This window comes from Protopterus annectens, chromosome 6.part0, assembly GCF_019279795.1.
Source record: "Protopterus annectens isolate FY-2018-M chromosome 6.part0, PAN1.0, whole genome shotgun sequence".
In the NCBI taxonomy this organism is placed as follows: domain Eukaryota; kingdom Metazoa; phylum Chordata; order Ceratodontiformes; family Protopteridae; genus Protopterus; species Protopterus annectens.
The window spans coordinates 989,702,804-989,723,197 of NC_056737.1; the positions used below are offsets into that span (position 1 = coordinate 989,702,804).

General features: G+C 39.6%; 1 protein-coding gene across 1 annotated transcript in view; it reads left to right on the forward strand.

Moving 5' to 3' along the window:
* Window positions 1-20,394, forward strand: part of LTBP2 (latent transforming growth factor beta binding protein 2) — a 3,457,946-nt gene that overhangs the window by 2,813,960 nt on the left and 623,592 nt on the right. Inside the window, exon 19 of the mRNA XM_044074624.1 lies at window positions 10,441-10,560. Within this exon, the coding sequence (XP_043930559.1) occupies window positions 10,441-10,560 (120 nt within the window). The remainder of the gene's footprint in view (window positions 1-10,440; window positions 10,561-20,394) is intronic.

A 20,394-nucleotide genomic window follows, 5' to 3' on the forward strand; every position in this document is an offset into this window, starting at 1 on the left:
AGTGCTGTCTGTAAATGAGAATGGGGTTAGGAATATTGTAAGAAGAAAGAGGCTTTGGGATTGTTGTAATACATGTGATGTAGCTATATCATGACGTGATGCAGATTTTTAACAAATGAAGAAAAATTACAGAGAAACTATGGGGGAAAGATGGTCTGCAATTTGGGAAAGGAGAGATGTCCTGAAATAGCCATATTCTGTAGAAATGCAGTAAAGATATTAGATGTAGCTATAACAAAAATGGGAAGATTAGCCATTGTAGGTTTAAAATGGAAAGAACAAGTGCATAGAATTATAACATTATATGTTTATACTGACTGTAAGAAGGGAAAGCTTATATCATCAGATTTTATACTGTGCAGTGATAAATATGACTGTTAAAATAACAGGAAACTTTTATTGTGATTTAACAGGCAAGTATAAAAAGAAAGGAAACAATGTAAGAAACAATGTTAGAAGTTCTACAATGTGGTATGAAAACTTTTGTTCATGGACTTACAAGAGTGGTGTGTATATAACCTGAAATAGATTATTTTATGGTATCAGAATGTTTAGTTATAGGAGAAGGGGGTAGATGAAACAGGATTTTCTGATCTTCTTGCACTATTTGTAGAGAGAAAAGAAAACTAGGAATATATAAAATAGGCAAAGGAGTGAAATGAATAAATGAGAAAGCATGGAATGAAGAAGGAAAGACATTAGTAATACAGTCATGGAAAGATCATATTACTATGAGAAACATTTATAAAAAATGGTCTGAATGGTGGATGATATTTAAGGAAAATATAAAAACTTTTTTTTTTACAATGGCAGTATAGGATGTGAAAAAAGTAGAGAAAGAAAAATATAAAAGTGCATGTGATAATACATTGGAAGATTTGGAACATAATGGTGGGAAGTACTTTCATAAAGAAAAATAATTATATGAAGAATTGTTATATAAGCAAAGATATTTTTAGAAGGAAAAAGAGATGTATTGAGTTAATTAAGTAGATTAGTAAAGGAAGATGTTAGTGTAATGGGAGAAATAAAAAACATAAAAGGAAACTAGAACTCAGGAAAAGTGATTATGATTAGCATAGCACAATATGTACAAAAAATGTTTAAAGAAGATTGTGAAAAAACATGGAAAATAAAAAAGTTTAACAGAAAAAGAGAGTAAAGAGTTAGAAAAGGAGATTTATTTAACTGAGTTAGATAAAGTATTAGGACTAGTAAATATAGATTTGGTTGCAGAACTAGATGGAGTTGGATATGAAATATTTTAATGATTTTGAATGAATGCTTAAATGAAGGTTTTATGTATAAAGAATTATGTAGTGGAATACTTAAATTCAGATGGAACAAGGAAGATAGAAGACAAAAAACGGTAGACCAATAGTATTGAATAATAATGATTATAATATCTTTATCAAAAGAATACAAAACAGATTTGAAACTAAAATGGAAAATATTATGGATGATACTATATTTAGTATAAAGGGAAGAGTTGTCAAGAATTATTAATGATAGAGAAATTGTAGATGATATTATGAATAGAAAAGAAGAACCGAAAATCCTGATAGGAGACCTTACTAAAGTGTTTGATACAACTGGACATGAAATCATACGGCTAATAATGAAAGAATATAATGTAAGTGTGAAAGTTAGGAAATTATGTGTGTCAAAGTATAGTAATAGTAAAGTAAAAATACTTAGAAATGGCTGGTTAAGCCAAGAGGTACATATGAAGAGTGGTGTAAGACAGTAATGTCCAATAAGCTGTATACTCTTTGCATAAGTTATGAATGTGATAGTATGTGTAATAAATCACAAAATGAAGGAGGTGGGGTATGTAACATCTGAAGCATTAAGAATTCCAGTTCTGTTAACTTATGCAGATCACATTATAATAATTGCAAAAAACAAAATTTGGATGAGATAAGTAATAATTTGCACAAATGAGTGTCTAGAGGTTATAGGGATTGCTTTAAATAAAGAGAACAGTAAAGGTTTGGGTGATGTAGTAAAGATAGAGGGTATATATTTTACAATAAAAGACATTTCTGTGGTAGGTATACAATTCAGGAATAAAGATGTAAGTAGAATTTAATGGGGAAAAAAAACAATAGAAGAAATAAAACAATCCTGTCTTTTCTGGTACCTCACTTGTGTGCCCTGTTCAATCACAGCCTCACTTCAGGCTTTGTCCCTACAGAATGGCGCACTGCTATAGTAATCCCTCTCCACAAAGAAGGAGTGACTACAGACCCTGGGAACTATCGCCCCATTAGCCTGACAAGTCTTATATGCAAAGCTATGGAATGCATCATCATGGACCTAATAAACAAGGCTATAGGGAATCTCCAAACTCTGGATCCCACACAGTTTGGTTTTGTGAAGGGTAGGTCATGCCTGCTCAACTTGGTTGACTTCTGTGAGTCAGTCACCAGAGCTGTGGATGAAGACACGGTGGTTCATACAACCTACCTTGATCTGGCCAAGTCCTTTGATACCATTCCCCACTCAGGAATCATAGAAAAACTCAATAAGCTAGGCATCCACCCGTATATCACTAGGTGTGTTGCAAATTGGCTCACAGATAGAACCCACAGTGCAAAAGTAGCTGACTCCAAGTCAGATCCTATCCAGTCATGAGTGGAGTCCACAGGGATCGGTCCTGGGTCGTCTCCTGTTTGGTATCTACTTCTCAGAAATCCAGTCCAACATGAAGGGACTCTGGCTGACAAAGTTTGGAGACGATTGTTAGTTGGGAGCCATTATTAACTCCCCAAGTGATGTTGACATCCTACAGGAAGGCCTCACTGAGACCAATGACTCTTGTCAGAACCATGGCCTTAAGCCCAGTGCCAAAAAATGTGTCGTCATCCCCATTGGGAAAAAAACAGTTCCCATGAACTACCACATCGATGGTAGTCCACTGAACACAGAAGGCGATATAAGAGATCTTGGAACACAGGTTGACAGCAAACTCTCCTTTGACCACCACACTGCTACTGTGGTCAGAAAGCCCTTCTATGTGGCACATCTCATTACTAAGGGTTTTGCATCCAGGAAGAAAGATGCCATTGTCTCCCTCTACTCTTCCCTCATTAGGCCAATCATCGAGTACAGTGCTCCATTTGGCATGTACCTCACTAGACACCTGCAGCAACTGGAGAGGCTGCAAAAGTACCTCACAAAGAGGATCCTAGGCCTTAAACACTTGCCCTATATGGACAGACTCAAAAAACTCCAGCTATAATCTGTCTCATATCGCCTACTTAGAGGCGATCTCTGCTTGACTTATAAAGCCATGTCTGACCCAGCTCTGCTAGAAATGCTACAGCTAAAGAAGTCTCAATCCCTCCCCACCACACACTCCAGAGACCTCAACCTCATTACCACAATCAACAGAATGTGCTGGAGGGACAGGTGCATAACCCAGAGACTGCCCATGCTATGGAATAGACTTCCCATAAATGTCAAACAGACACCTCAGTGACCCTCTTCAAGAGAAATCTTGATGAGTGGATGGGAAATAGAAAATTCACCCCGGGGATCACTCCAGTGGCTCTACTTGACAGAGACACTGGAAACTAAGGTCGGGTGGCATGATGCCAGGGTAATCCTATGGGCTAGGCTTGTAAAGACTCCAGGGCCATTAGCCTAGTACACACCTATGAACCTATGAATCTATGAAATGCAGAGCTGATGGGAAAATAGCATTTTAGCAAGTATGTTTATGTTGCCAACAGTATTTGAAAAGGAATTATTGCAGTTTTTTTTTTTTTCATTTCATGGGGTTCTAGATTAAACCCAGTAAAAACAGGAGTTTTGTATGTAAATAAAGAGGAAGGAGGTTTAGGGTTGTTTAACCCAGTGATATATGATGCTTCATTAAATTTGTAGAAAGTGTTAAAGTGGGTAAATGAAAAATATGAGAGATTAGTAGTAAAATTGTATAAATATAAATATGATAAATGCCGGGGTATTGTAAAGAAAAGAGTAAATATAAATGAAGAAATAAAATATTACCAAAAATATTTTTGTGGAAAATAAAAAGTCATGATATTGCAAAAGAAAAGTATAGTATAAGAATGTAATGATGAAATATTTCTATGTAAAACTATGGGAAAATCTAACAGATGAAAAAATTAAAGCTTTAAAAATAAGAAGCTAACCGTATAATCAGAAAGTAGAATGTCAAGATGTTTTGTGGGGACTGGTAATAGATAAATTGCCAGTAAAAGGAAATATGCCATATAAAAAGAAAAGTGATAGAATATGTTTACATTGTGAAGAAGAAACTACGGAATGTGTGGTACTGAAATATAAAAGAGTAAAAAAGTTATAGGGAAAACTATGTAAAGAAGATTTTTTGAAGATATAAAATAAGTGGATAACATAAACATGGATACGATTAAATATGGATGTTATAAGAATAGAAGTAAAGAGAATAAAGTTATGTTATATGGAATGAAAGAATAAATGAAATTATGTTTAATGGTAAATGGATTTTAGCAACAATTTTAAAGAAAATCTGATGGTAGTTATGGAAAAAGGAGTGGGGGGTCTAATAGGGATGAACATTTAGTATGACTGTAAAGGAAATTATGAATATGTGTAAATAGTTTTGTATATGTATATATTTGTGCATTTATAAATATTTGTAAATATGTAAATATGTTGTAAATAAGAGTTCTTTTTGTATGTAAATAAAGGACCCCTACTCTTTCTGACCTTTTACACCCCCTTGAGCCTCCACCATCTCAAGCAGATGGGACTTTGGTTTAACTTCTCATCCAGATGATGACACATTCATGAGTGCAGCACCTCCTTTATGTTGCACTTCGGTGTCAGCAATTGATCTATCTGGTGTGGGAATAGAACCCACAGCCTTTTGCTCAAAATGCAAGTGTACTGCCTGTGGTGCCACTGACCTTGCACTGCATTTTATAAAGCTGTGTTTTCCTTGATCTAAGAGCTGTTTTATTACATAGCTGATATATACATCTGCCGATGCCCTGTTTCACTAATCCTAGTACAAAGAAATATAAATATGTGTGTGATTTGTACTAGACTGTGAGATATTAATATTATTAACTTTAGGAATTATAGCTCATTTTTTTTTCACACTGACTGTCCTTTTTGCCTGTCTCTTTAACTTTCATAAGCCTTGTTTAATATATATAACTACTTTTGTTCTCTCTGTCAGACACAATTTACTGTTTTTTTCATAGGTTCATAGGTGTGTACTAGGCGAATGGCCCTAGAGCCTTTACAAGCCTAGCCCATAGGATTGCCCTGAGATCGTGCCGCCTGACGTTAGTTTTCAGTGCCTCTATCGAGCAGAGCCACTGAAGTGATCCCCAGGGTGAATTTTCTATTTCCCATCTACACGTCAAGATTTCGCTTGAAAAGGGCCAGTGAGGTGCTCTGCTTGACTTGTATTGGAAGTTTATTCCAGAGCATGGGCAGTCTCTGGGTTATGAACCTGTCCCTCCAGCATGTTCTGTTGATTTAGGTAATGAGACTGAGGTCTCTGGAGCATGTGGTGTCGAGGGATTGGGATTTTTTTAGATGTAGCATATGTAACAGGACTGGGTCAGACATGGCTTTGTAAGTCAACAGAGATCGCCTCTAAGTAGGCGATATGAGACAGAGAATAGCTGGAGTTTTTTGAGTCTGTCTGTCTTTACGGCACATGTGTTTAAGGCCCAGTATCGTCTTTGTGAGGTACTTTTGTGGTCTCTCCAGTTTTGCAGGTGTCTGGTGAGGTACATGCCAAATGTGGCATTATATTCAGTGACTGGTCTAATGAGGGAAGAGTAGAGAGAAAGGATGACCTCCTTCTTCCTGGATGTGAAACCCTTTGCTTATCTCTTTACTCTCCTTACTGTTCATCAGCGTCAATACCTTTTCTCACTGCAAGACTGCTCTCTGCTCCCCCATGGTGGTCCTGTCCCCCTTCCATACAATCTTGCCATTGCCTGACCTCCTGTCTGCATATATGTTGCCCTTTCACTTACATCCCCCATCCTCCTTGACACATTTATCTTTCCATTGTTTGCTTCCAGACTTTTCTTAGTTTCACACTGGTCCAGATATAAACTATTGCTTCTCTTTGAGTGCTTGTACTCATACCTCTCAACTGTCCAGATTTTTGCAGAATGTCCAGATTTTTGACTCATATTTTTGGTCTGCTCCTCATAAAATTTGTGGTTTTCTGGCAAATCACTGGAATGATCTTAGGATTGAAGTCACTTAATGACATACATTTGAGTTTCAGATTTCATATCCTTCAGAAAATGTATGTTAGAACAAGCCCTGTTACTCTAGCAACTTTCCAAGTTTATAAGAGCAATATTTCAAATATGTCCCTATTTTTGGGCCTTTGTCCCCCCATTTTGTCGGGCTTTGTCCAGATTTCTTGCTCTACGAGGTTGAGAGGTATGCTTATACTATATATCTTGTCTTATTTTTCTTGTTTTGCTTTCCACTAAATTATGCTGGTTAACGCAATGCACATACACTAAGATGCCATGCTTTAATCATCAGTATCAATTTTTTATCCCTGGTGTTAATTAAGTTGTGTCCACTAAGTGACCTGCACAAAACAGGTCAAGCAACTCCTACCACTTTTTTAAGACCTGTACATTTTCTAAACTATAGTGTCCTTTAACTTTCTCTCTGCAACTAGTTGCTTTTTGCTGAGTTATCCTGTCCGTTACTGTTAATGTAGATGTCATGGAGAATTATTGCTCTTAGTCCGGCCGCCATTTTGTCTGCAGTTCAGATTTAATAGCACCAACCAATGTGCAAGTTCTAGTGACCAGCAACAGGCATTGCTAAGTGTGTGTTCTGGCCTTTTAAACAGCTTTTTCTTCCTTTCTCTCTGTTATCCTCTCTCCTCTTCAATTTATGCAACCTGCGCTGCAGGGAATGTATATCATAATATCCTTGTAACAGGCAGAGTGTACTGTATGGATGTTGAACTTGCCTTACATATTGTATATTCCTAATTCCATTCTTCACTTATTTACATGCAAAACTTCTAACTACCGTATGTATTAGATCTTAACATTCCATATTTGGGAAATGTCGAAACTCACAAGTTATTCCATATCGTATCTATTTTTTTCAACTGTATTTTATATAGACACCCTCACATTCCTGTTCATTCAACATTTTTCATATTGACCTTAAGCATGGGAAGCAGGCAATGCTCTTGACATGAAAAACGTCTCAGGAAAAATGCCAGCGTCCACAAACAAGTATTTAATAAAATCAGTGTCCTTTAAAAACCAATGTTGTGATAGAAAAAAGTCCAAAATAAGCCAAAAAACAAGAATCAACAAATCCAAGTGTGAAGCGCTTTTGGTCTGTTAATATAAACGGATGTCTTCAGACAAATGCACTCTGTAAGTCAAAGGGAATTTAAATGCAGCACAAGTAGTCACATGACGGATGTTACTTAAAGTTAACCCTTTCAGAGTCAGAGCAGTGCTGACTTGCTTTTCACCGTTTAAAGAGAAAGACAATATGCAAAAATCAAGAAAACCTAACAACAAGTAATTTGAGTTAAACGCAGTGGTTCCATCTGTTTCATGCATTACATTCTAGTTATTTTACACTCTACTTCTCAAAAGTAAGAAGTGTATATGTGTATTACTACAAACCAGGATGTTATATCAATGAGCATTAACATATAAAAACATACAAATGCTAATGTTGAATGTGTTGTCAGTGCCTGTATGTGAAGTACTGAACAGGGCTACAGTTATGTCCCAGATGTATAATAAGTCTAAATATTAAAAGGGTGCCCATACGTGTAATGCTATCGCACTACACCCCCCCCCAAACAACAATGTATTAAACCGTATGTACAGTGTCTATTTAATAACCTGTCCTGTCAGAACAGGGTTAGACACTTATTAAAACAATGTCATTAAATACTAAACAAACTACCTTAAAATGTACTAAAACACAACAAGTAATAGACACCTATCTTCTGGTTGGTCAAATGCAAAATATGCGCTTTGGAGGACTATGTACATTGAGTGCAAAATTGTACACCTAATGTAACCAATTCTTAAGTTTAAGTATATAGGCGAGCGAATAAACTTTGTTCAATCCTGGTGGGCGACATGCATCCAAACGTAACTGCCATAAAAGTTCTATCTTTTCTAAATTTAGTGAACTGGAGCCACCTCTAAGCATAGTATGGATTAAATTGCCCTGATCTTGTATTTGTTCAATAACTTTAAATTTAAATGAGTGGTTGGGTTTTTCCATACAATGCTTTGCTAGTGCATTCTCTTGTTTGTGTCTACTGATTGCATATGTGTGATCGTAGATCCTGTCATGAAGCCTTCTGTCGGTTTTCCCGACATAGAAGGCTGGGCATAGTTGACATAAAGCCAGGTAGACTACACCTTTAGAGTTACAGTTGAATTTGTTTCTCAAAACATAATTTCTATCTCTGATAAGAAACTTGCTGCCTATGTCTATATACTTACAATAATTACACATCTCACAACGGAACATACCTGCTGATGTTCATCGTGCATACAGCTGCAGTCATCACACTTGGGTTATCCTGCCGTCAGGTGGGTCCTCGGTCGGCCGAATTCCAAAGTCTAGGTCCGGCGTCGGTTGTCATCGCTTCTTCCCTGACGTCAGTGCGGTAGGGGTATAAAAGAGGCAGCCGACGCCATTTTCTTGTAAATTCCATTGTAAATTCCTGAAAATTCTATACCAACAAGACCCATTACAAACTAGAAGTTATACCTAATTATGTTCCATTACTACCTCGTACTACAAAACAGTTAATGAAACAAAGAGGTAGGGCCTAGTCCACCTGGCATAAGGACAGAAGCCCAGCATACAAAATAAAGCCCTCATTCATTGTTGTACTGCCTTATTCAATTCTCATTACAGAAGCCATATTTAGTGAAGACCACCTCCTAGTGAAACTTCCAGTAGTGAGTAGAGAACAGTGGTAGATGACTGAATTATTTCCTGACCTTATTACAGTCAGAGGGAACAACAATGTTCGTAAACTTTTCTAGATATTACTGATTCCTAGAGGCAATGAAATAATTGCTATGAATAAATCAGTGATTTCTCAAAAGAAATGGAACTGTCATTTCACACTTCCATCGTACGTTACAATCCTCAGTAAGTTCGACAGAGATAATGTTTACAACAACCATGAGTTCTTTTTGTTGCAGACAGTAAATTTGTGGGATGCCACAACACTAGGCCACCATGACCTGTATGTCATTATTTACAGGCACTGTGGGTACCGTAAAGACAGCTTCCTTCTTATGATGTAAAGAGAAAATATGATACAAAGTACAGAGATGGGCTAATTTTTAATTCCAATAATTTATTTATTCTGGAATTTGTTCATTTTATTAAGGAAGATATGGGACATCACACTGAGCAAGTTACTGGAAAAATGCTTTCTAGTTTTTGAAACTTTTAATTTTTGCTTGGGTGTTCTACAAGCACTTAAAGACTATTGTCTCAAAGCCAGGGCCCCAGCCATCTTGTAACTCAGGCACCTCATGCTCAAACTGAAATATGAGCTCAGACAAGCAGCTGCCACAGTTTACCTGAACGTATTTTTTGAGTTTGTGTACGGTAGATGAAGCACCTATGGTGATGAAAGTGGGAGAGGCTGGTATTGTAGATATGTGCAATGGTCAGGAAGTGTGGTTTGTGGTTAGGGCACAGCAGAAGGATTTTTGGTTTAGGGAGCAGGAAGGAAGTTTTAGGGTTAGAGAGTAGGGAGTAAGAAGGGGGTCTTAGGGTTACGGAGCAGAGATCAAGAAGGGAGTCTTAGGGATAGGGAGTTGGGAGCAAGAAAGGAGTCTTATGGCTACACAGAGGGAGGAGGATTTTAGGTTTAGGGAGAAGGAAGGGGGTTTAGGTTTAGTGTTTTAATAGAGTTACTGTTCTGTTAGAGCTATACAGTTTTGTGGGATAGAGTGTTGGGTGGGTTATATTTTTATGGAAGATCAACTTTGTGGAAGTTACACCACTTGGTTTTTCGAGCAAATAACAGCAAACAAGTGTGTCACAAACAGTTTGCAAGCACTTGTAGTAGACCATTTTTGCTTGTCTGGTCATTTGTTTGCGTTTCTTCTAAACACATTTAGTTGAATGAGAAGCCTAAAATGTTTTCCTTTCCCATAATGCTGAACGTATGCAAAATGACTGAAATTGCTCTCTTTCCAATTATTGAGTTTTTTTCCCAGATCTGTTATCTTGATGAGGCACAGTATGATTTATTAACTTACGTGGGGCAGTATGGTCTGAGTCTGTAATAGGATGAAACTGCCACACTTATGAAAAGAACAACTGGCAAACTGGTTTCTTACTAAATCATGAGTTAAAAAAATCAGAAATTCTGCATTCAATAGTATTTCATTTTACTTCTTTATTTAACAGATGTCGATGAATGTCGTAACCCAAATGCCTGCCCTGGTAAAAAATGTGTCAACACTGCTGGTTCCTTTGAATGTGTTCACTGCAGTCCAGGATATAAAGCTAGAAATGGAAGATGTGTAGGTAAGCAAAGAGGAGTCATTTACAGAAAATGATATTCAGGGGAAAGTAAGAATTAACAATGAAAAGGATGTCATTATTTCTGCTGCTTTTAGTCTGAAAACAATCTGATTTAATGTTTCTTCATAGTAAATGTAAGGACCTTAAACTGAGTGGTCTTTGTCACAAGTAATGCAAGAGGAGGTACGTATCATCACAAATTTGATATATTCAAAATATGATAACATTTCATTATTCATTTGAGAAGAAAAATTGACATATTAAATAATTGTTTCCTTGCCCACTTACAAGACTGTGTTATAAGCTGAACTAAAAGCAATTTGTGTGTGTGTGTGTGTGTGTGTGTGTGTGTGTGTGTGTGTGTGTGTGTGTGTGTGTGTGTGTGTGTGTGTGTGTGTGTGTGTGTGTGTGTGTGTGTGTGTGTGTGTGTGTGTGTGTGTGTGTGTGTGTGTGTGTGTGTGTGTGTGTGTGTGTGTGTGTGTGTGTGTTTTGTATCATAAATGCACCCTCTGTATTTTGTCCAAATGCCCTTAAGATGTCCCAGTACTTTAACAAAGATCCAGTCAGGCATTACTCAAAATTTCTTAAGTTGTTCCCTTCTATTATTGAAATGGATATATGTATGCATGATTACATGGAATTTCACTGACTCAAATTTGTTGGATCATAAATCATTGAAAAACTTACTTATGTCACACTTTGTAAAAAATGTCACTAGAGCAAAGTACCTTTAAAAGTATTTTTTTTTTCAGGAGGCAAGCCCCACCACACACACACACACACACACACACACACACACACACACACACACACACACACACACACACACACACACACACACACACACACACCTTACTTAAATATACAAACTCTGTAGACACATAACCATGTAAAGAAGAGAAAAGGCTGCTCACACAGTGAAGCAGAGCTAATCCATACCATCAGTGATTTTCTATAGGTAACAACAATCCCATTTTTGAAAACTGACATCATAAAGATCTATGTATGCTCATAGGTTCATATGTATATACTAAGCTAACAACTACTAAAGACCTTAAAAGCTTAGCCTTGCAACCCAAATGTGGCTCACAAATTTGAGTTATATATTGTAAGTGGTGATTTACTGACTGCCTTTGTCTGTCAGAGGTATAGGAGCAAGATGACTGTTGAATTTCTGATTAACCATACACTGGTCCTAGATGTGCTTAAATAGGAATAGGGAAGACCTCTGCATCACATGGATGGGGGTCTGCTCCAGGGAATGAGAATTCTCCGAGAAACCTGTCTCTCTCTCCAACATGTCCTAATTTAGGTCTCTTAATCTAGTAGTTCGGATGCTGTTTATTTTGCGGATGGGCCAAATATTCATCAAAACAAGGTTCAAGTTTGCCTTGTATGCCAAGCAAAGATCCCCTCTCAGATGTCTGTATGATACCAAGTCAAGAGACAGGGCTTTGGGGTGATCAGAGTACATTACTTTGTAATTCTAGATGTCCTTACATTCACCACTGCAGTATTCATCATAAATGGGATTCCGTGCTGTGAAGCCCACTGTCCTGAGAGTTTACCAAAGTCTACCATTCCTTTAAGGTACTCTGAATGTCACCTACAAACTCCCTGTGTAGCGTAGGGCATAAAGGTGATGTTCAGGCATGTTCAGGCATACCATCCTCAGAACTTCTTTGTCGCCAGGCCAAACGCTGTTTTTAACCATTGGTCTGATACCTCCATTCCTTTTTTGACATTTTTCTGTTTGTTGGCATTCCGGTGATTACTCCTGTTTGCTGAAGTCCTCACCATTGCAGATAAGTACCCAGTTGTTTTTTTTTTGTTCTTTTTCTGATTATTTTGTGCCATTTGGGGTGTAAATGTCATCCAGGAAGGGTAAACACCAGTGTTGGAGACTGATTCCCCATAAAGATCACCACAATAAGTATCTTTTTTGCCTGGGTGCACCTCGCGACCGTACGGCTTGTTAAATTTGTCAGGCGTTTGTCACTAAAACTCTTCGTAGTACTCTTTCTTCCCTTTCTTTGTATCTTGAGAACCAGCATCTTAAGCTTCTTTCTGCAGACACTATGGATGGAACTTCCTGCCCCGAGGGTCAGCCTTCAGGGAAGAAGAAGGTGCATAAGGTAAGACTGGAATATGCCGCTGTCCAGCCTCTGCCAGGAGTTTCTCCCGAGGTTATTACAAACCCAGGGACTTGCCTAGTTGTATTCTCAGATTCCTCTACCACATCTGACTAGGAGGTCAATGAGGATCTGGCAGGCAGCACATGTGATGAGGCTTTGCAGGCATCCATTTCGGGCATTCAAAGGGAACCAGGGTTGATTGTTTCCAAGGCGTCTAGAGGGGTTCTGCAGTTTCTCTTTAGGGAAGAAGTTTTTACTACAGTTGTGGAATGCTGTCCTTCTCATGTTTCTAGGATGGACATCCCCTTAAAAAAACACAGAAAACAAATCATGTTCCTTCTGCTGCTAGGGATCACAAAGTGAGTGGCAGGCCTTTACTCAGGGGTTATTTATTGCTTTACTGTCATTGAGGCCTCCTCAAGGGGTTTTGGTTCCTGCTCCTCCTTGGTCCTCTTCTTCCCCTACAAGGCCCAGAGAATTGAATTCTTGTGAGGTGGATTCTGATGAATCCCTTGCTTATTCTACCCAGACTCCTTCTCCTTTAGACTACAGGTCTGAGGAGGAAGGTTCTCATACTCTAGATAATCCTTCTGAAGACATTTCCTTTGGGACACAATCTCTAGGATGATGGAATTTTTTAAGTGGGATTGTGCCCAGGTTTTGGATATCCATAAGAGGTACTATGAGTTACTGCAGATGGAATCTCCTAAACCTGCAGCTATCCCTCCTGTCTTGGCTGCTTTATTGGATGTTTCTTCCAATGCCTCTAAAGCACTGAATTCTCTGCCCCCCCCCATTTCTGATCTTCCAGATTCTGAAAGTAAATCTTCTGCTCTTTCCTTGCTAGGGACATCCTCTCAAGTAGTTAGTCATTCTATCAAATGTGGTTATGATGCAGCAGATGCCTCTTCTAGGGCTGATGCTTTTGGTTGAGTTCTGAGGAAGTATTCTTGGCTTCGGGTTTAACCTTTGCCTGATGATATTAATGCTAAGTTGATGGATGCTTCTCTAGATAATAAACTTTTGCTTGGGGAAGTGACTGCTGGTTTATTTAAGTCTCTTCAGGATAAGGGGAAGGGTTTACAGGAGCTTAAACATGTCTTTGTTTCTCCTGTGCCTAAATATCAGTGAAACTACCCTTCTAAGCCAGCCTTTGTTCATAGGCAATCTCGCCCAACTTCTAAAGGTAAAAAGGATGGTAAACAGCCTCCTCCTGCTAAGGCCAGTCAGACTGCAGGGATTCTAAAGCCTTCCTTTCCTGACAAACCAGGTGCTGCCTGACTAGCTACCTGTTCCCAGTCACATTCGTCTTTCTCTTTGCTTTTCTCTTTCTCTTCCTGTTTGGCTATAAATCACCCAGGATTCTTGAGTTCTGTCAGTCATTCAGCAGGGGTACTTCATGGTCTGAATTTCCTGCCCTCCTTTTATGGGTATTCCTCAGCCTCCTCGGGAACAACAACATTTTTTCCCAGAGGTCTTCAAGATCTATAGTCTCAGGGTATTATTCAAGAGGTGCCTGTGTCCCAAAGGGGGAAAGGGTTTTATTCCCAAATGTTTCTAGTGTCCAGAAAAGAAGGTACTTGGAGACCTATTCTAGACCTCTCCAATCTGAACACCTTTGTGAAGGTGCCTTCCTTTCGGATGTTGTCCTTCAGTCCCCTTTTCCTCTCTTGCTCCCTCAAGTCTTTCTGGTGTCTCTGAATCTCAAGGATGCTTATCTCCATATTCCAATCCATCCGCTTTTCAGGAGATGTTTGTGCTTTGCCCTTTGGCCTTTCTACTGCCCCAAGGGTATTCACCAAATGCCTCATTCATGTGATTCCTTTTTGCAGGCTTCAAGAGATCCAAATTTTTCCTTATTTGGACAACCTGCTGATTCAGGCATCTTCTCCAGAGGTCCTTTTGCGAAATCTTTGTTTTGCCTTTTCTCTTGTTCAGAGCCTGGGGTTCACGATAAACTTCAAAATGTTTTCCCTGACTCCTTCTCAGGATCATGTCTTTCTGTGTTGCAGGATTCAAACGGTGCCAGTGCTGGCAACCTTGCCTCCGCCAAAGGCCTTAACTCTCATTTCTTTCTTTCAAACTCTTCTTTCCCTGGCCTCCATTACAGCCAGGAAGTTTTTGATAGCTCTGGGGTTCATGGCTTCCACCATTCTGATGCTTTCTCTGGCCAAACTCCACATAAGGAAGTTCCACTGGTTTATGAAGTTGGTGTGGCTTCAGCATGCGCATCCTCTAGACTTTCCAGTTCCTCTTCTCCCATTTCTCAAGAAAGAACTTCTGTGGTGGATTCAGCAGTTGCCTCTTAATCAAGGACTCCCTTTTCAACCTTCTCTTCTTCTCTCAGGATCTATTCACAGATGCTTCAGATGTGGGATGGGGAGCAACGTTTGGCTCCCTGAGGGTTCAGGGAGTGTGGTCACCTCATCAGCAGATGCAGCACATCAACATCAAAGAGATGGGAGCTCTTATGCTAGCTCTTCAAGCCTTTCATCCTCTCTTCTCTGCAGGGCCTCTCAAGGTATTCACAGACAATACCACAGTTATGTAGTATATTAACAAACAGGGGAGTACAAGATCTTATCATCTTTGCTGGCTGGCACTTCTGGTATGGAATCTGGTTATCAAGTATCAAATGACTCTTCAGGCAGTTTGTATTCCTTCAGATCAGAACTTTGTGGCAGACGATCTGAGTAGGTCCTTCACTAAATCCCATGAATGGATGCTTCACAGAGATGTGTTTCTGGACATTGTTAACCAGTGAGGTACTCCTCAAGTAGATCTCTTTGCCTCCCCTCTGAACAGACAACTTCCTCTGTTTTGTGCCAGAGTCCCAGGTCCTCTGGTATGGAAGGTGGATGCCCTCTCATTTTCTTGGAAGGGGATGTTTCTTTATGCATTCCCTCCCCTTCCTCTCATTCTGAGAGTCCTGTTCAAGATTCAACAGGACGCTCCCAAAATCTTGTTGGTGACTCCCTTTTGGCCATGACAGCACTGGTTCCCTCTACTTCTGCGTCTGGCCAAAGGCAATCATCACAAGTTACCTCACAGGGTGGATCCCCTCACACAAGACAAGGGGTCTGTCATCCATCCCCACCTGTCCACACTTCAACTGACACTTTGAGTGATTGGGTTTTGATCCCTAATAGACACCTTTTCTCTGAGAACGTGCTGCAGGTCCTGCAGGAGACCAGGAAGCCTACTGCTAGGAAATCCTACTTGCCTAAATGGAAGATGTTTTCTATCTGGTGTCTTTCTCGTGACCTGGACCCACCTTCTGTGGATGTTCCTTTCATACCGTCTTATTTGTGTGAGTTGCTCAGTGCTGGTTTGGGCTATTCTTCTAATAAGGCCCACTTATCAGCTCTTTCTGCTTGCCTGCCTTTAACTCCCCCATAAGCTTCTATATTTGAGACTAAACAATTTCTTAAAAGCGTCCTTAATATTCGACCTTCCAGGAAGCCTGCTCCTCCTCCCTGGGATCTTAATTCCATTTTGGAAAAATTGACTCAGGTCCCTTTTGAGCCTGCTCTTTCAGCTTCCTTGCGACATTGTTCTTGGAAGACAGTTCTTTTGTTAGCTCTTTCTTCTGCCAGATGGGTGTCTGAGTTGCAAGCCCTTATGGCTTGTCCTCCTTTTTTGATATTTCATGAGGACAGGCTGTCCTTGTATAATAATCCTTCTTTCATGCCCAAGGTGGTTAATGAGTTGTCACTTAATAAGACTATTAATTTGCCTACATTTTTCCTCTCTCTGCAGTCTGACAGAGAGAGTGTGCTACATACCGTGGATGTGCATAGACAGCTCAGACTTTATTTGGATACAACTAAAGCTATCAGAAAAATCTGACCAGTTATTTGTTTCCTTTCATCCTAGGTCTTTAGGTTTAGCTGTTTGCAAGCAAACTATTTCCACTTGGATTTCAAAGGCTATTTCCTTTTGTTACACTTTTCTTGATGAGAGCTTTCCTTCTTCTGTAAAGGTTCATTCCACTAGAGCTGTGGCTTCTTCTGGTGCTTTTTTCAAAGGCTTAGACACTAATGCTATCATTGAAGCTGCTACCTGGACTTCTGTGCATACCTTTACCAAGCATTACCAGTTGGATGGTATCTCCAAGCATTACCAGTTGGATGGTATCTCCAAGCATTACCAGTTGGATGGTATCTCCAAGCATTACCAGTTGGATGGCATCTCCAGACATTACCAGTTGGATGGTATCTCCAAACATTACCAGTTGGATGGCATCTCCAGACATTACCAGTTGGATGGTATCTCCAAGCATTACCAGTTGGATGGCATCTCCAGACATTACCAGTTGGATGGTATCTCCAAACATTACCAGTTGGATGGCATCTCCAAACATTACCAGTTGGATGGTATCTCCAAGCATTACCAGTTGGATGGTATCTCCAAACATTACCAGTTGGGTGGCATCTCCAGACATTACCAGTTGGATGGTATCTCCAAGCATTACCAGTTGGATGGCATCTCCAGACATTACCAGTTGGATGGTATCTCCAAACATTACCAGTCGGATGGCATCTCCAGACATTACCAGTTGGATGGTATCTCCAAGCATTACCAGTTGGATGGTATCTCCAAACATTACCGGTTGGATGGTATCTCCAAGCATTACCAGTTGGATGGTATCTCCAAGCATTACCAGTTGGATGGTTTCTCCAAGCATTACCAGTTGGATGTTATCTCCAAGCATTACCAGTTGGATGGCATCTCCAGACATTACCAGTTGGATGGCATCTCCAGACATTACCAGATGGACGGTATCTCCAAACATTACCAGTTGGATGGTATCTCCAAGCATTACCAGTTGGATGGTTTCTCCAAGCATTACCAGTTGGATGGTATCTCCAAGCATTACCAGTTGGATGGCATCTCCAGACATTACCAGTTGGATGGCATCTCCAGACATTACCAGCTGGATGGTATCTCCAAACATTACCAGTTGGATGGTATCTCCAAGCATTACCAGTTGGATGGTATCTCCAAGCATTACCAGTTGGATGGCATCTCCAGACATTACCAGTTGGATGGTATCTCCAAACATTACCAGTTGGATGGCATCTCCAGACATTACCAGTTGGATGGTATCTCCAAACATTACCGGTTGGATGGTATCTCCAAGCATTACCAGTTGGATGGTATCTCCAAGCATTACAAGTTGGATGGTATCTCCAAGCATTACCAGTTGGATGGCATCTCCAGACATTACCAGTTGGATGGTATCTCCAAATATTACCAGTTGGATGGCATCTCCAGACATTACCAGTTGGATGGTATCTCCAAGCATTGCCAGTTGGATGGTATCTCCAAACATTACCGGTTGGATGGTATCTCCAAGCATTACCAGTTGGATGGTATCTCCAAGCATTACCAGTTGGATGGTATCTCCAGGGTTAGAGCTGGTTTTGCTGCTGCCATTCTTCATGGCTTCTTAGATGGCTCTGCTGCTTCATCCTCCCAAGTTTCTTCTTGAGCTTTGGCATGCTCCCATTTGTGATGAATACTGTAGCAGTAGATATAAGGACATAGTACAGTTGTGTAAAATCTTACCATAATGGTAGATGTCCTTGACTTCACCGCTGCAGTATTCACTTCCTCTTTCCATCCCCCTAGTCTTTTTTTCTTCCTGGATGCACAAGGTCTCCTTGGTTTTCCTTGGACTGCTGTTCCTAGGGGGGTAATCAGTTCTGAGGATGGTATGCCTCAATGTCACCATTATGCCCTATGCTACGCAAGGAATATGTAGGTGATGTTCAGTGTACCTTTAAGCAATGGTACACTTTGGTAAACTGGGCAGGCGGTAGACTTCACGGCAAGAAATCCCATTTGTGATGAATACTGCAGCGGTGAAGGCAAGGGTATATACCGTTATGGTAAGATTTTACACAACTGTAGTTTGCCTTTCATATAACTTCAACAATTTTCTGTGAACTGTTTTTAAAAAATGACTTTCTAATGAAATTAGTTTTCAATGTTTTTTTTCAATAATTTGTGATTCTTTCAAGTGTGTCCAGTTAACTAGGTTTACCTTGAAGGTGGCAAGGCTGCTAATCTGTTTGACATGTAGTGGAAGTTTGTTCCAGGGAGGAGGGCTATGCATTGGAAAAACAAAATAAATAAAGATAAATTAAAATATTAATGTAGCTCATCAATGTGTCTTATTTTTTTTCTTGATTTGATTTTGATTAGTGCTGAAACCAAGAAGACTATTAGACACCTGGGAAAGAGTTTTAGGGAACAAAGAACTAATGGTTGTTATTAGGGCACAACTCAGAATAACACACAGAAAGAGCATGAATCAGAATTACCTCAAAGAAGGATGTTTCTTCTCTCTTAAGAATGCCTTTTACTCATAAGATGAAGGTACTTCTAAGCATGGGCAATGTAATGCTTACAGATACAGATTTGAAGGAGCTTTTATATGTCTTGGACACCTTGAACAGACTTTGTCAGTCCTTAGTGGATATCCATGTAAATCGACAAGTAGAGTCTATGTGGCTATGTATTCTTCTTGTCTCTGTTCTAACAACAACAACAACAAAAAACACCACCGCAAACACTATAAGGGAAATTGGAGGAAACAAGCTCCAAAGAAATAGCTTAACCATACTGTATTTTCCACTTTCTTCCTCAAGGGACTTCATCGGAATTCAATTTCCCTTATAGTGTTTGCTGTGGTGGTTTTTTGCTGTGATTATTTTTCAGTCTGGACTGTTTTTTTTTTTCCCTTCCTGTGCCTGTTTCTGTATTGATATGATGACACAAACTCTGCCTAAGAGAATTAGTGAACATTCTTGTGAAGTTACAGTAGTGATACAAATGCACAAATTACTGATGGTGCAGAACTTTTATTGCAGTGTTTTGGATCACAAACCATTCAGTGTCAGTGGGGGCTATTATAAGACTAGGCTAGAAACAAGGGAAAACCAATTTGTAGCTGCAGATTCATGCTGTTAAATTCTCTGGTTTGAATGATCATCATCATCATCACCCCTCTTTTTCCCATTTTCTACACGGGGTCGGGGTATCCTGTTAACTGTTACCATCTCTCATTTCAGTGCCACACTCCTGTCTTCTTCGACACTCATTCCTGACTGTTGCAGATCTTCTCTCACACAATCCATCCACCTCTTTGCTGGATGTCCTCATTTCATCTTACCTTCTTCCTGTCTGTCTCAAATCTTCTTCACCAGATTGCGTTCAGCTTTTCGGCACATGTCTGAAATGGGTCTATATTAGTGGAACAAAAACTGCATTGCGTGAATCCCATTTGCATGACACACAGTGAGCGAATGTGGGGAATATCGAAAGAATGAATGGAGATCGCCATAGGGAATTCTTCTCTTTACTTCAATGGAGTGCGATCTCGGAGTTGGTATATTTAAGTAGTGGGGGTGCAGGGGGGCTTGCCCCCCCTGCATAAAACAGTAAGTAAGTGTTTTTGTCTATTTTTTTTTTATTTATGACATTCGATATTTCCAATGTTCGCTCATTGTGCATCGTGCAAATGGGATTCGTGCAATGCAGTTTTTCTTCCACTAATATAGACCCATTTGAAACACCATAATCTGTTCTCTTTGATATTTTCTTCAGTTGGAGCTACTTTGGCTTCTGCTCTTATGTCCTCTTTTCTTCATCTGTCCCACAGTGTGCATCTATGGGTCTATATTATAAACCCGAA